Source organism: Caenorhabditis briggsae (assembly GCF_000004555.2).
Source record: "Caenorhabditis briggsae complete genome, chrX, whole genome shotgun sequence".
NCBI classification, from domain to species: domain Eukaryota; kingdom Metazoa; phylum Nematoda; class Chromadorea; order Rhabditida; family Rhabditidae; genus Caenorhabditis; species Caenorhabditis briggsae.
The window spans coordinates 17227901-17244484 of record NC_013491.2 but is presented as its reverse complement, the minus strand read 5'-3'; the positions used below and the strand labels follow the sequence as shown (position 1 = coordinate 17244484).

Here is a 16584-nt window from a genome sequence, read left to right as displayed (position 1 = left end):
CGGCGATCTTTGTGTTCAATACATTAAAAAATTCATACAAAATCGGCAATTTTGACCTAAAATACGCTCAAATTGAGGATTATTCCAAACATCGCACTTTCATGGATCTTTCAACATGGTGGTCAGGAAGCATTTTATTTGCCCAACTAAGACATGCTAAAGCCGAAAATATTATAGTGACACGGCGATCTTTGTGTTCAATACATGAAAAAATTATTTTAACAGTTCAGTTGTTCATTTTTCTCCCTTTTTCTTTTCAAACAATTTCGATGGAATCATAAACAAAGAAAAATCAAAACAGAATAAGGGTCTTAAAATTCAGTTTTCGAGAGTGGCGTCACTGTCACCGGCGTATCCATCAGTCTCCTCATCTTGTGAGTCCTCAATTTCAAAAGCATCATTATCAGTGTCTTCACCATCAGACGCGCCGTGGTTGTAAGCATAGGCATAGTCAGAAGGCTTAGATTCAACCTCATCTATCGGAAGAGTGTCGGCATCTTCCGTTGTAATAGTAGAATCATTTTCGTCGTCATCTGTGAAGATTGTATCAGTATCAGCATCGTCTGTTGCAACTGTTTCAACAGCATTCGTGTTTTCTGGGTCAGTGGTGGACGCCTCCTGATTCAGAGAAATGCAGAAAGATCTTGCCAGTTTCACGACTGCTTTCACGGAATACTGGACGCAGTAGATCAGGCTGTCAGTTGCAATGCAGCATGTTGTCATCACTTTTCCATAATATTCTGGTGGTTCTGGTGCACGACGACGTGGACGTGGTCGTGGGAATGTTCTATATCTGAAATTAGGGAGTTTAGGAAAAAGTGTCTATGGCTTTGATATGGGTATACGTACCGAGCTCTTTGTTCGTCCGTGCCAAAGGATTGAGCCAGTAGCTCTTCGTAGGTCGCCATTCTTCGAAAAAGCGAAAGTCAAAATGAAATCCCAAAAATGGGCTGATGTGACTCGGCTGGTCTCCAAGCGACCATGCCACTTCACATAAAAATCTCAGCGACTTTAGACATCTCCATCGTGAAGAAGGCCTCGAGACTCGCACGCTCGCGAAGCGAATAATGTATCTAGGATATGCATTTTGAAAATGAAACGGCATTCAATTTGGGAACCTGGATGATTCCAAACAAAATCTGATCATGAACTAACCTCGTTAGAAGTTGTGCATCACTGGAACTAGGAAAAGCAAAAGCGACGCAGTTTAGGCATCATATAAATCTATGGGAAAATCCTTATCATGCTGAATATTGTTGGTCAAATAGAAATTTGATACAGAAGTGATTGAAAGTTTACGGTCAGAGACCATGAATACCATGAAATATCAAAGAATTGAGGTACGTTCCAGAGTATTGGGACCTTAAATTTTAAAATCTAGTTTACTGGAATTTTTTCCGACTGATCAAAAAATCTGATCCTCAGAAAGTGCGTGTGAGTTTGTAATTTCTGCAAACTTTTGAGTCATAGTCGATAGCTGACCCACTTGTAAGCTGTCTTCGGCATGAAAGAACACTAGAGGCATTTAAATTTTGATTTCGAGAATACATGAGTTCTTTTTTGAGTTTTTGAGCCATTAATCGGACGAGGACTCTTTTTTAGCGGTCTTCATAATTTAGGAAATCTGCAATGCCTTTCTTTGAAATGACAGTAATTTTTAAATTATGCTCGTAGTTTTTCAGAAAACCTCTACTGATTTAGTAACCGCAAACACTTTTATAGAAAGCCTTCTTATACATGTACTTTGAGCTCAGTTATCTCCATTTCTTTGAGAGACATCAAAAACATGTCAACTGATAAAATGTTGTTCATGTTAAGACAAATATTTAATCAATTGATATGTTTTTAACATCCATCATAGAAATTGAGATAACTGAGCTCAAAGTTCAAGTATAGTTAAGCTCAAATTGCAAGCCGTGTATTGTGTTAAGGTGTTTATGTTACCTGGATGATTCCTAAATGCCTTGAAGATACTTTTAGAAAGTTATGCTACATAATCGAAAATTATTAAATTCTCTTGCCAATAGGTGTGATTAGTGTGGTTAGATGTGATTAAAGTTTTTGAATATCCGTGCTTCGTGAAAACCGGACGGTACTTTTCTATAAATTTCATCATTTGAATTTCACATTTTTCCGTTTTTTTTTCACCAAAAACGGTTCATTTTCCGATGACTCATTGTCAATCTCAAATTTCTTCATCACTTTCAATTTCTCGTTTCAATATTCATCTCCAGCCATCTCCATGTTTATTGTGATTTAAAACAAAAATAAATTTCGAACTACATTAGAGAGCAAGCTCACTTGTTTTCAAAGTAGCTTATCGTGATTACTCTGTTCAATTGATAAGAAACTGCTGTCCTTGGTGCCTCCATTTTGGCATTACTGTTTTTTTTTCGACAAAAGGAACTATTTTTTAATCAATTTCCCATCTTCAAAATTGCAATATTTTTCACTATTTAATTGTGAAAACGATCCAAGCGTGACCTTGACAAGAATATCGCAATTAATTGTCTCTCGAAAACAAACCTGAGCAGCTGCTGCTTCTGCTCTCTAGCATAGCACACGACAAGGCCATTGCATGCGGGTCAGCTATTCCTCTTTCGCCTTCCTCTTTTTTCAGAGAAGGTTCTCCGTCGTCTCGTGTCCCTTTTTCCTTTTCTATGACTGTTCTCTGCTTCTATTTTCTCTAGATTACTAGTACACTCTAAAATCGACGCGCAAGCATGGGTTATTTCTTTCATGCACTCGATTTTGCGTTCTCAGAAAGCGTTTTGGAACCGTTATGATTTTATCATTTTTCATTTAAATGTGAAAGTATGACTGATATGATTCCTGAATAGTATAATAATTCTGGTCAGGTCATAAATGATACAAAAAGAAGACCATTAAAGTATCCATTAATGTCATTTTACGAACTCTATCCTTTGGAAAAACCCCAATTTTGATCTAATTTCCTTCTGAAATCAATATAAATACTTTTTGATTTTTCCTAGTTCAGATGTCCAATTTTCAGCAGAAGTCTCAGCCGCCAGACCCAAACCATAGCTTCACTACATTCGACATTGCCCAAACAAAATCTTCCAGTAAGTTTCTTTCTTCAATTTTTTCTGATGAGAAATATAATTTCAGGCGAAAGATGTGTTCGGCAGAAAAATAACTTTGACACTTCAGTCGAAACCTCAAACATGACCGAGTATAACGGACAATGTTCCTCATCATCCGCGTTCCAAGAAACAAATGATTATTACCCGTCGTCATCAGAATCGCCCTGAGAATCAGAAGACGAATCAGGTTCGGAATACGAGATTGAAGAGGTTCGGTAGAGCAACGAAACACTTGAAATTTCAAGAATTCTTAGCATTCACAAACGATTTTTATAGAAACCGAAACCAGCTCCTGCTAAGAGACCAGCTTCTCCGAAAAAGAAGGAGACGAAAAAAAAAGAAGGGGTTATCAGCAGAACAGGAGGAACGACTTGAAGTATGGATTCTCAACTAATCTGAGCTAAATTCAATTTTGAAACACTTTTACAGCGACAAGGATAATAGACGAAAATGCCGTGGACTTAATCAAAGTAATTCTACAAGAAAATCCCCACTTTTCTAATTATTCCGACAAAGCATTGATTGCCAGAACTGGCTGGTCAAAAACGAAAGTGAGTTTTTATTCAGATAATTTTTTTGACAATACGTAGTTTTTTGGCTCTTAAAAACCTGAGGAACTTCGATCTCTGAATTTGTCTTTTCCAAGCAACTATGTACTCCGCAACTATGAATTTAAGAAGCTGAGATGTACGAATATTATGTTATTTCAGATTGGCAACTTCATCCGAGCAATTAGAAAGGGAATTAGAATATTCCAACATACCAAGGCCGCCACGCAGACCTCAAAAAGTCGTAAGTAGTGAATCAATTTCAGTTTAATAAATATTTTAATAGTGGCTAACTTTAAAAATGTGAATTTTGAGGTTCAGCAGCCCACAGAACACCAAATAAGCATTCTGGAAAATTGGTTTTCAACTAAAAAGTTCATCGATAAAAATGATATCGATGAAGATCTAGAAAGAAATTTGGATCTGCCTAGCAACGGTCAGTTTTAGCTATTGCCTAAAAAAGCAATTTTGAAGTATTTATTTTTTCAGATAGCATGGTTTTTCGAAAAACGAGTTTTAATAATGAGACGTTACGTCGAAGGAATGCTCCCCACGTTGCCCTTTCCGATGAACATTCTCGAAAAGGCTTATAACAAATATCCTTTCATAGAGAGCCAAAAACAAATTGCTGAGCTGTACCTATTAACGGGACTTCTTGAAACATTTGTATGTAAGAGAATTATCTTTTATTAGGTAAATTTATATTTTCAGGTGATTCAGTTCTTCAAAGAAAGGAGGATGATCGACCGCGAAACTAGTGGAAACGCGGTTTTGAATAAGCATGACAAGAAGAATAGTTCGAAATAGAAAAGTTCTAATGAAATGGACGTTGACGTTGATGAAACTCCGATTTCCCCTCACAATGATGCTGATAACAAAGAAGAGAAGGCAGAACTAAGGGTTGATGCCGGCTTGGAATATGAAGACATTATCGATGGCGATGATATCAATTTTGATGAAGAAATCATACTTGAAGAAGGAATAGTCGATGAGGAAGGAATCTATGATGTGGATGAATTGTTTGACGAGGAACTGATTGCCGAATACCAAGAAATAAAAACTGATGTCGAGGAAGGAGAAGATGACGAACTCCCTGCAGTACACTTCAACGAGGTTCTTGATGATATCTTATCCACTTCACGAGCTTCCGAAATTCCTAGTGCGCATAGTAATCAATTCGTTGCATACCGAACCTTTGTCTACAATCCACTTCAAGAAGCAGTGCTTCCAGGACCCGATGCTCATCCTTCATGGCATAAATTCGTCCACATTGGTGAAGATCGTGGGGACAGAAACAGTCGCATAGAGCCAGTTGCAGCAGCTCCACTATAATGAAACGTTGCTTCTAGAATTTTCTGAATTTTTCTTGGACCCGTTTTCTTTCTTTTTTTTTTCTTCCCCTAATCGACAAATCTATCCGGAATCGGGATTCCTTTATTCCTCTCTTTTTCTCTAATAATGTTAAAGGACATCTCAAATAATGAAAAAGCCAAATATGCCTGTGAAAACATGGCAGTGATTCTCTACAATTCCTATCTAAAATTTTCCTTTTCTCCTTTATTCTTATTTCTTGAAACCTGCATATTTTTTTGTACTTTGATTTGAAAATAAATGAATTTTGAAGACAAATTATTTCATATATCAATTATCTTTTTTATGTTGAGAAATAATTCTGAAATAGAACTTACCAATAAAGTAATTAAATTTCAAAAGAATGAAAAGGCCAGTTTTCACAGCTGCAAATTCAGATGTTCCTCTTTTGATGAATATTTTTTTGACCACCTGCCCCGAACATCTGCAACTTTTTTTTCGAAGCATTTGTGGCATTTGAGCTTGACAGCTGAGGAATGCAACACTTCGTTGTACGTACTAGCTCGCACCAATTTAATCTCATTCTCCACAAAAGTGGAATCCAAGTTTTCTGAAAGACCTTCCAGTACATTTACCTTCTGTATTTCTGTATTTCAGCTGGTGCTCAGGTCCTGTCGCAAAGCAACAACTAGCGTAACCTACAATTTTCTACCTTTTTAGAAATTCGTTTTTGGATTCTCCAAACAAGACAGAAAATAAAATTCTGATAGTAAATCTAGTTTTTCTATTAGCAGTCAAAACATGTGCCAACTTCACAAATTTTAAAAGTGTTTCATTAATTTCAGATTTACCAAATATCAAAAATGGAAACACGACTGCAATGTACTTTCCACCTTATTTGTATGAAATAACTTTGGACCTATAAAACTCACTGCACCTCTTCATATGAAAATCAATGTCAAGAAAGAATACTAGCAGAAACTTTTTTCCTTTCCATTTCTTCACTTTTCAAAACAGTTTTATCAGAAAATTCGCGGCATTTTGCTTCTTTATCAGCTTGGAGAAGTTTTATTCAAACAAGCGGTCAACTAAAAAACCAAAGTTCTATTTTTGATTGATTAGAAGCATTTTTTATTTTTTTTTCTAACATATACTTTTCTAAGTAAGCACTGAAAGAGCTGTCATGTTTTAACGCTAGGTAGCAAAACTGAAAAAATGGTTTGATTAGTACTGTATCAGCTCTAAAAGCTCAGTCTATAAGAATCCCTCTCCACTTCATTCATTTATCTTTTTTTTCATTCACCACAAAATTGAAAAGAACACAATCAAAAGTAATTAAACGCATGTGACAGTGTCATTCCGAGTGGGTCGGCGGAATCGACATGCAGCCACTAGATTCGTTGCACACCATTCGACAGCATCGAACACGATGCAGATTGGAAACCAGTAGAACTTTGGATACTTGACCGGCTCGCGTACCACAGTTCGTTTCTTTAGGACCCTAGAAAACTTTTTTGCCTTTTTTAAACTTTGATTTACCGTGAACACTCTAATAGAAAGCCACCCGAATCGTCAAGTTTGCGCCCATGTATCTCATTTTCTGTGAGAGATATCAACAAGTGGTTCACTAATAAAATGTTGCTGATATTATGATAAACATTATGTCAGTTTACAACTTGTTGATATCTTACAAAAGAAGTGAGATATGTAGGCTCAAAATGGACGGTTGGGGGTGGCGTTCTATTAGAGTGTTTACGGTATATGAAACTGACTTTGGTGTGGGGTGGAGTGGTTGCTTGATGGCAACCACCTCCAGAAAATCTTCATAGAGTCTGGGTTCCTTTTCAGAAAACATGACCTGAAATGACGGAACCAAAAGAGAAATAGCTTTTGACGGGATCTATGGGCAACCAAAAGCACTTCACATAAAATTTGAAGGGCACATAGAATACGATTTGAAAGAGTGACGTTTACACAAGCTTTCTGAAAAGAGATCATGCTTTATCCAACGAGAACTGTTAGAATATTTTTCTGTAGGTTCGAAAGATTCCTAGGTGAGTTACCGTTCTAACGAGAGTCTTTTTTCGGATAACCATATTTGCTCTAATAGAAACCCATCTTAAACGTGCGTTTCAAGCTCAATTATCTCGGTTCCTATGACTGATATCAGAAATCTGCAACTGATATTATGTTCGTGATAAAATGATAAATAATTTTCTAGTTGAGCATTTTTTGATATCTTTCGCAGGGACCGAGATAATTGAACTCAAAGTGCATGTATTATCCTTGTCAGAGAAAAAAGGTTGAGTCGAAGTGTATGCGATGTTTGTAAACAAATATCTGAAAGCGTAAACAACCGGAAACAGTTGAAACGAGTGCGACAGTAACCCGGCGGGAAAATGTTAAATTTATCTATTTTTAGTTTTTCTCATATTTTGCAGCAAATTTCGTCGAATATGATTTGTTTTTCATTGTTTTTTGCTGTATTTTAAAATATATTTGACGAAATTTGCTGCAAAATATGCGAAAAGCTAAAAAATGAGTAAATTTTATATTTTTCCGCCGGGTTACTGTCGCACTCGTTTCAACTGTTTCCGGTTGTTTACGCTTTCAGGTATTTGTTTACAAACATCGCATACACTTCGACTCAACCTTTTTTTTCTCTGACAATGATAATATAGGGCGGGCTTTTTTTTTTTTTTTGAAAAAATACGGTAGTTCGAAACGTAGACTGTATATGAAAATTGGTTTTCTTGTTAGAAACCACAAGTTGATTGTTCAAAGAATTTTACACTTATCGGAGAATCGAGTAAAGTCATGAAATTTCTAATTTTGTTTCTGAATCTCCAAGATTTTAATTTGTCCAGAGAAGTTTATCATCGAAATCCCCACCAAAGAGATTTTCAGAACCCATAAATAAGGTCAATAAATTCCAAGATGTTTTATTTTCAAACTGAAAAAAAGTCAAAGAAAATTGAGAGAATGAAAAAAGCCTCGTAAGGGTCGAAATTGAAATGGGTGGAGTCGGGACCCGAAAAAATTGTATGGCTTGACTTAATAGCTATAGATATCGGAAAGAGGAGGCGAGAAAAGAACAATTAGTAGGGAATCACATCTCAAGAAATGTTGTAAATACGTCATTTTTGAGAGGCGGATAATGGACTTGAGTTTATGAGCTACAGTAGGAAACCACCTTTCTTGTCCTTTATATTCTAATTGTTTGATGTACTTTTAGGATTTGAGGGACAAATCTTGGTCGGTTTTTAAAAAATATATTCTTTGTAATTCAGATGGTAGTAGAGTAACGTGTCGGCAGAGACTCGTGTCGATTAAAAAAAAATAACTGAAAAATCGTGTCGACACGAGTCGACACAGAGTCTACTTTTGTTGATTCGTGTCGACAAATGTCGAGACACGACACCGGCCTAACTTTATGATGGCCTAACTGTTGCAAGTTAAATTTTCTAGGCCACCAAAGTTTACGACCTAGAAATGGTCTATCATTATCCCGGTGTGATTTCTAAGCATTTACCATTGTGGCCTAAAAAACTCAACTTATAAAAGTTAGGCCACCATGTTAAAATGACCTGGAAAACACATTAGATGAAAATTATACAATTTATAGGAATCCGTATTCCGGATCCGGAAAATTACTGTCATTCTGTGTTCCGGTTTCCGTGAAATTTTCATTTGTCCGTATTCAGGATTCCGAAAAAATTACTTTATTCCAGATTCCGTCTCTCAAAAAAGTCATTCCGGACATCTATGATTTATAGGCATAAAAAGTTACGCGTCCTAAAAAATTCATTTTGAGAATGTTAGGTCATCATATAGTTAGGCCGGTGTCGTGTCGACTCGTCTCGAAATTTGTCGACTTTTGTCAACAATTGTCGACTTTTGTCGACACGATATCGCTCTTGGTGAAGGTCGACACGATTTTTGTCGGCTCCTTCGAAACGACATTTTGACTCAAAATCGCTCGACAACCGTGTCGACACGTTACTCTAGATGGTAGTACTTCTTTCTAGCTATTAAAAACAACCAATATCTCTAAGAGTTTCATTTTTTCATAAGTTTGATCTACCTGTTTATAGTTTGATCTACCCGTTTATAGTTTTGATCTCTACCTCCTTCGCAGGAACTTTTCGAACCCTTCAGATTTCGTGGCTTCGTGGATCTGAATCATATCCATCTTATCACTCTGACTCATATCCATCCGGCTACAGTATCTCGAACCCCGAATGACACGACACTGAAAATCTGTTGTTTTGATTTTTGATCAGAAAAACCAAAACATTCTCAAAACCGTCTTTTATGACTCATATAGCATTCCCACCATATGCATATCAGTCTATTTTTCGAAAATCTCTGCCCTCTCCTCATTTTTATCTTTCTTCCTTCTTTTTCTCTCTCGCTTCATCCTCCTTGGTTTTCGCAAAATTTTATATTTCCGCGTCACTAGTTCGTACCTATAATTTCAGAGAACAAAATACAATCGATATAATTTTTTCTATTTTTCGCTATTTCCGTGTGTTTCTCATTTTTATTGTTTGTTTGTTTCCAGTAACAAAGAAATTTTTCAGGGTAAAAATGTCTTATCTTTGTGGACTAACTGTTGAAGAATGCTTCCTCCTGCACAAGATCACTGAGAAGCGAGAAAAAGACTTTGAAGATAAGAGTCTCCTCAAAATAGTACTCCACAATTCGATGCTGAAAAAGACGAGAAAGTGGAGAAGAATCCACAAAGTTGTTCAATTGCGAAATTTGGCTGAGGCTACTGGCCAGCCGTTTTTTGAAAACCGATACCCATTGGAGTACCGTCAAGCGTTTGCCGAAGTGGATCGTGAGAAAGCGGATGGATGGGAAAACATCGACAACCGGCAAGATGAGTCTGATTTATCTAGTTCGTCGGACTCTTCGGACTCATCTGATTCGTCTTCGTCTTCTTCGTCTGATGAAAGCGATGATGACGATTACGGAGAACAACCATCAACTTCTGATGGGAGAGAAAAAATAATTTATGTAAGATTCAAAAACGAAAAATTACAGTACTCATTAAATAAATATACGAAAACGTATTTCAAGTTGATTTTCGGCTATTTCGACTAATTCCAGAAGTTTAGAGCTCGGCTGCAAAGTTTCTTATCTAGTTTTTCAGTTATTTGCCGACTTTTGAGAGACAACTTTTTTTGACCCATTTTTGTACTGAAAACGTGAAAATAGGTCTCAGAAAACTTGTTTTGAAATAATTTCAAAAAATTCTGCGAATACAAAGTTTTTGATCAAAGTTACTGCAGACTTCTGAAAAAATGCAGACTTCTGAAAAAATCTAAATGGTCAGAAGAAATTGGAAAATACGGTTTTTTACTAATCTCATACAGCGCCGGTGAGCCTTGCGGCCGACATTTGATTGGGAGGGGCATCGTCGCACCTGAAACAAAAACAGCTACGGTTTTACAAATAAATTCATGCATCTTTGATACAGAAACTCGAAATATATTTTATACATCTTAGGTTGTTTTTCTATTTTATCAAAAAATTTACCTGATTTAAAATCAGGAGGAAGTTAACTTTTTAAAAAAACAAAAATCTGAGAAAAATAGGCAATAATTAATCAATTCGGAAGTACTGTATTAAAGGCGCATGAAATTATCTGTGAAAACCGTATTTTTTTTCGTTTCAGGACCAACCAGGGATGTTCGGAACAGAATTCGAAATTCCGAAAATTCCGAATACCCCGACCACTTTCGGGATAAAATTCCTACCGGAAAATATCCGAAGCATTTTCAGTATCTAATTCCGATCGGAATTTTTTCTAATTTTGAAAAATATTGAAACTTCCGAAATCCCGAAATTTTCAAAATCGGAAAACTCCGAATTTCTGACTTTCTAAAATCGGAATATTCCACATTCTAAAAAATTCCGAAAAGGCCATTCCGAACCTGGCACCAACAATGCGCTTTCAAATAAATTTTTGAAATTTTCCGGTCACAAGTTTCTTTGCTGCCAAACAAGAATGTTATAGCTTACTAACCAGTACTGTATGTTAATAATAATTTTCAGACTAGAAAGCGCCATGCTCAAAGAAGTGCTCCCAATCCTTCCTCAAATGCCAAACGTGGAAAAATGGCTGACTCAAGAACGAAGGCTCAGAAAAAGGAATAGAAATCAAACCAGTAACGAGAAATCTTCCTCCAATCCAGCGGCTCCGACAACTTGGTTCCTCAACTCAATCAATATTCTTTCGAATAATTTTAACGGTTTTTTCATTGCTTAATGCATCATCTCTCCTTCTGCATATTCCCGTTTCCCTTACCTTTTTCTTTTCTCGTGCTCTTTATTCATTTCTTCTCTTTGTCTTTCACCCATAAAGTTACAAAAATCATCCCTTTTCAAAAATACGGTCAGCGAACAATAAAGTTCATACAAATTCACACATATTGAATATGAGCAAACACATGTCAAGTTTTGCGATCAAAAAGATTTTCCAGGAGATAAGGAAGGAATCAAATTTTCGTTTTTATACAAGTAAAAGTTGGAATTAGACATATCTCGGCTTATCTTGATTTATCTGATTTCTTATCTTTTAATTAGAAACTACCTTCGAAACTGGAAAACAAGACAATTTGCATAATATCTTTATTACCTTTACGGTGAACTTTTTTCGAAAGAGTTTTTCTCTTTTTTTCAAATTTTGACATTTACCACGAAGGAAAAGGTCAAGAAATGAGTACTGTAGGTTGCCCTTTTAAACAATTGCACTTTTAAAAAAAGTGATTCACTTTTTCTTTCTCAGGTCTCATTCATCTTTTCAAATTCAAAATTTCGAAATATTGGGTTCATCATAAGTTTTTAAAATTAGTTGAATCGGTTAAGATAATTATCGTAAACTCTATCTGGATGCCTCTCAAACCGCCAACTTTAAGCCCATATATCTCGTTTTCTGTGAAAGATATTAAAAACCGGTCAACTGACGAAACGTTTACTATAAAATTGAAAATGTTTTGTTAGCGTACCACTTTTTCCTGCCTCTCACAAGAACCGAGATAAATTGGCTTAAAGTTGAAAGTTAAAGAACTTATGTTGCTGGTGTGATTTTACAAGGGAACCTCAACACCTCACAGACCCAAGTTTTGATGAAAATTTTGGAATATGTTGAAAATCGCTAGACATCTCTGAAAATTATATAGATATTTCTGAAAATCGTAGAATCCGCAGTTTCAGCCGATTTATATCAGTTTAAGTACCAAAATGGCAGTTTCAGTGCAAAAACAGCGTTTTCAAAAACGATTGTTTGTTTGGAAGTATAGAGACACCTGCTGTCTCTGGAAGGTTGCTTGTCCGTGTAGATGTTTTCTTTTAGAAGCTGTGGATGAGGGACCATGTGCGCCTAGAAGACGCAGACATTGTTGACCACAGCTTTCGGCGGGAAGTTTGATTTCCAAAACTTTACTAGTGGTTCCTGTATTTCCGGTAAGCGGAACTTTTTTTGACTTGAAAATGGAGACCTATCGTAAAAACTCTAATTTAATACCATGGCGTTCTATTTTTTGATATATAGCTGGGAGAACGTTCTATTAAAGTGTGGCATTCAATTAGAGACTGGCATTCTAATATTCGATGCCAAAAAAATTTTGCGAAGTTTCTGATTACTTTGATAAAAAGCGAAAAGTGGGGGAATAATCTGGGAAAAATTCAGAAAACCGTCCACTTGCGTACTGCACAAAGTCCCAACCCTCTCGGAAAAGCAACAAATTAATGATCTGGGGAATGGCATATTATTTTTCGAGGCACCATTCTATTAGGGGTGGCATTCAATTGGAGGGGGGCATTCAATTGGAGGGTGGCATTCTATTTTTCAGAGCACAGCTCAGAGAACGTTCTATTAGAGGGTGGCGTTCAATTAGGAGGGGCATTGTTTTAGAGTGTTTACGGTAGTTTTGAAAATAATGAGGCGGCTTTGTAGATTCTCGTCCATCATCTGTAAACATTATCTAGGAATCCTAACAAGAGAAGCTCAACACCTCACAAACCCAGATTTTGATGGAAATTCCAGCACAAGCTCAAAATTGCCTATCTAGAAATTTCTGAAATTTTTGGAATCCGCCCGCAAGTTTCAGCCGAGGCGCATCAGTTTCAGTACCGAAAATCGCGTTTCAGTGCGAAACAACGATTTTCAAAGGCGATATTCTTCACTCTTAGGAGGTTCCAGAACTTGAATCATTTTGCGTTATTTTCAAAGTTTGATGAAATTTAACATTTCAAACATTTCGTCAACATCAAAAAATTTTTATTTTGGAATTTTTTAACGATTTTCCAGGATTCTTCGAAAATTGAAATAAAAATATTTTTCTGAGGAAATATTTGAAATATCAAATTCCATGATAATTTGAGTTTAGCACAACAAATTTCATGTTCTGGAACCTCCTAGGAACGGAGAAAATCAACTTTGAAAAAACTGAAACGGCGATTTTTAGTACTGAAACTGATATAACTCGACTGAAACTGGTGGGCAGATTCTAAAATTTTTAGAGATGTCTAGGTAGGCGATTCTCAACATATCCCGAAATTTTCACCGAAATCTGGGTTTGTGAGGTGTTGAGGTTCCCTTATTAGAGTATTCGCGGTAATCTCTGTTTTTGGATTCTGTTTTATTCATTCTTTTCCAGCCAGTATTTCATTTTCCCAGTGTTAAAATCACTTTATATGTCTCAACAAACCGAAAAGTTCAAATTTTGAAAAAAAATCTAACTCAAAGAAACACCGCCACCACCGTTATTGGTGAATGGCATTTGACTCATTCAATTACTTCTTTTTCAGTTATCCGACATTCAAATCCCCATGAGAAAATAGACTTTCCCATTTTTGGGCCCTTGCTTTACTACGTTGCAATTTTTGAATTATTTCAGCGCTTCCTGCTCAAACTTACCTTCAAACTTTTTTCCAGAAATGTTGAAACCTGCTGTGTCACACTCCGAAAAAGACCAATTGGAGATAAATACGGCCTATCGTATCAAAGAGCAGAATATCTTTCAGCTCAATATGGTAAGTTTATAGTAATTAACGAATCATTAAGTTATATTGGTTTTCAGAAACTCCAAAAATGGGAGAGACTAGATTTATCGGATTCCTTCACTAGGAATTTGATTATTGAAATCAATGCAGATGAATCAAAAATGCAGAAGTTCAACGAAGATGTTTTGAGAAACCAGTTTGATCCAAGAATCGTAAGTTTGTTTCTGAAATCCGTACTAATAATTAAAAAATACCATAATTGTACTCCGGGCGCTTCGCAGGCACTGCCATAGTTTCTTTCAAAATAATTTTTTTCAACTATTTAAACTATTATGTTGAGTGAAAAGTCTTTGTAATTTTTTGAATTTTTTTCGAAACAAAATAAAATGTATTCAAAGAACACGGAAATCAATGTGTGATATATTCACCAATAGTGTACATGACTACTTGCCAACGCGATGGAAGTGGATCGACTTCATTAGCGGAGAACTCGGTAGACTGGGAAGCGAAAACGTCATCCAACCACTTTTTTACATCCTTTCTATCATGGAAATTTTGCCTAACAAGGAGACGGATTAGTTGCTATTCAGTTAGGGCCAGATCTGGTGAATACGGTGGATGACAAAAGATCTTGACTCCGAGCATCTGGAGCTTCTGACAAGTCTTCAAAGAAGTGGGTGGTCTTGCGTTGTCATGAATCATCAACAAGCTGGAATTTTTCGGCCAATTTAATCGATAAGCGTGGAATGCTTTTTCCATTTGAGTGCTCTTGAGGTTCGCATTGATAATGACGCCGCCTAGAAAAAGTCTACTGGAGATGACGCCTTCACCGTCCCACCAAATGGAAAATAAAACTTATTCTCGTGAAGTTCTCCTTCGATGCCCGTTTTAGCGGTTTCCTCGGCCGAGACCCATCGTTTTTTTTACTCGTCCCCAGTAATAATATTCTCAACTTAATTGATACTACGTTTCATAGTAAGCCGAGAATGTGCCAAGTCGCAACGCATTGGTTTTAGCGACTCAGTCAAAAGGGGAGGAGCGAGTTGACCAAACTTTGGTACCCTTCCAGATTCGTGAAGATGTCAATTATGGTTTTTTGAGGATGGTTGAGACTTGCTGCTAGCTCGCGTGACGTTACTCTTGGTTCATCATCTAGCGCTCTAAAGATATCCTCGTTGAGATCAGCCAGACCTTCGAGATCGTAGTTCTCTTCGGAGAATCTTTCGAACCAAAACTTTTTTGTATAGTAGGACATGTAGTTCTGGTCTAACACTGTACACAATTTACGACAAGCTACGCTTTTTTTGTGACCTTAGAGAAACCCGAACAAAAAAGCTCCCCTGAGAGCATGGTGTGTGAGAAAATTCTCGGTCATTATGAACACCGTCGGTAACTTTAACAAATCTTTTAAGCATGCACAACTGGTACTGCAATATAGAAAAAACAGAATAATGAAAAGTTAAATCAACGCTGAGATATGACGGTTCAGAAAAAAACTACAGAGACTTTTGCTCAACCTAATAGATATAATAGAACTCAACGAGTTGTACGAAATGATACTATTTGGGAAACCTTATCTTGTTTATAAGCAAAGTTACAGGCCATGTAATAGCTTTGCCCGGACGTGCCGAGCCGGGCCGGACCTTTGTTTCAGTTTCGTCTGCAACTTTGCTCACAGACAAGATACAGTATTTGAAATAATATAATTTTGTAGTTCTCGTCGAGATCTATCATATCTAATGTTAGTTGTTAGTTGGTCCGAATATATTGATTCTGAAAGAAACTATGACAGGGCCCGCAAAGGCCCGACAAAGGCCCGGACCAGGGATGTGATTTTACGTTTACGAATATTAAGAATTTTACGAATTTCTGGCTTTTTTGGTACTCGTAAAATTTCACAAGAGTCGTAAAATTTAATTCGCAAAATTCGTAAAACTGGATGAGTGGTTTTTCAGTATTTCTGTTCAGAATTGGCAGTATTTTGGTCTATTTTCGGATCCCTAATTTATTTCTAAATGTGAGTAGATCTTATTCAAATAGCTTATTTTAGAACACTAATGTTTTTCGTTTTCAAAATATTTATTACTTCAAGTTTTGAATGCTTTTCTTTCAATTTAGCATTTGCGGAAAAGAAATTGCAGAAAATTGTTGAAAATAAACAAAAACATTACATTTTACGGTATTTAACATTTGCACACCATTTCTAAACCTCTTAATAATGAAACTGCAGTTTTTCTTCCATTCGGATAGAATTTTTATATTTTTTTACGAATTTTACGATTTTACGATTTTACAAGCTTGTAATCCGTAAAATTTTACGTTTTACGAAATTCGTAAACTAAAAATTTTACGTACATCCCTGGCCCAGACTACAAACATAATGCGACGTTCAAAGTATGTTCTCCAGGAGCCGTCGACATTATGTTTCGATTGGGGAGCCAAAACTTTCACCACCGGAATCGAGCGTCTCATTGATTGCGGTTCATTCCCGTTCCCATGATTTTGATTTTTTGGGGGTCCATGTGGGAAGCCGTGTGTATGCCTCTGGGAATATGGTGGTGGTCCATGAGAATTATGCGGGGTTCCCTGGACGTTCTGTGATGGAA

The 16584-nt window shown here is 36.5% G+C and overlaps 5 protein-coding genes across 5 annotated transcripts in view; 4 read left to right on the top strand and 1 right to left on the bottom strand.

Annotated features, from left to right (window-relative positions):
* Nucleotides 1–318: 318 nt before the first annotated feature.
* Nucleotides 319–908, bottom strand: CBG28026 (the record flags this gene model as incomplete). Its single annotated transcript, XM_045240415.1, has 2 exons — nt 319–793; nt 850–908. 2 exons carry the CDS (start codon nt 906–908, stop codon nt 319–321), a joined length of 534 nt encoding a protein of 177 aa, XP_045098421.1.
* A 2090-nt stretch (nt 909–2998) lies between these two features.
* Nucleotides 2999–3904, top strand: CBG28025 (the record flags this gene model as incomplete). The annotated part of the gene is made up of 4 exons (XM_045240412.1): nt 2999–3083; nt 3130–3265; nt 3324–3480; nt 3815–3904. 4 exons carry the CDS (start codon nt 2999–3001, stop codon nt 3902–3904), a joined length of 468 nt encoding a protein of 155 aa, XP_045098420.1.
* Nucleotides 3905–4474: 570 nt separating this feature from the next.
* On the top strand, nt 4475–4984 carry CBG28024 (the record flags this gene model as incomplete). The annotated part of the gene is made up of 1 exon (XM_045240411.1): nt 4475–4984. The coding sequence occupies one exon, from the start codon at nt 4475–4477 to the stop codon at nt 4982–4984; it is 510 nt and encodes a 169-aa protein (XP_045098419.1).
* A 4569-nt stretch (nt 4985–9553) lies between these two features.
* CBG28023 lies at nt 9554–11128 on the top strand (the record flags this gene model as incomplete). Its single annotated transcript, XM_045240410.1, has 2 exons — nt 9554–9985; nt 11027–11128. 2 exons carry the CDS (start codon nt 9554–9556, stop codon nt 11126–11128), a joined length of 534 nt encoding a protein of 177 aa, XP_045098418.1.
* Nucleotides 11129–13912: 2784 nt separating this feature from the next.
* CBG28022 overlaps nt 13913–16584 on the top strand; it is a gene marked incomplete at both ends in the record, with an annotated part of 6580 nt that continues 3908 nt past the window's right edge. Inside the window, 2 exons of the mRNA XM_045240409.1 lie at nt 13913–14008; nt 14056–14211. Of these exons, the coding sequence (XP_045098417.1) occupies nt 13913–14008; nt 14056–14211 (252 nt within the window). The remainder of the gene's footprint in view (nt 14009–14055; nt 14212–16584) is intronic.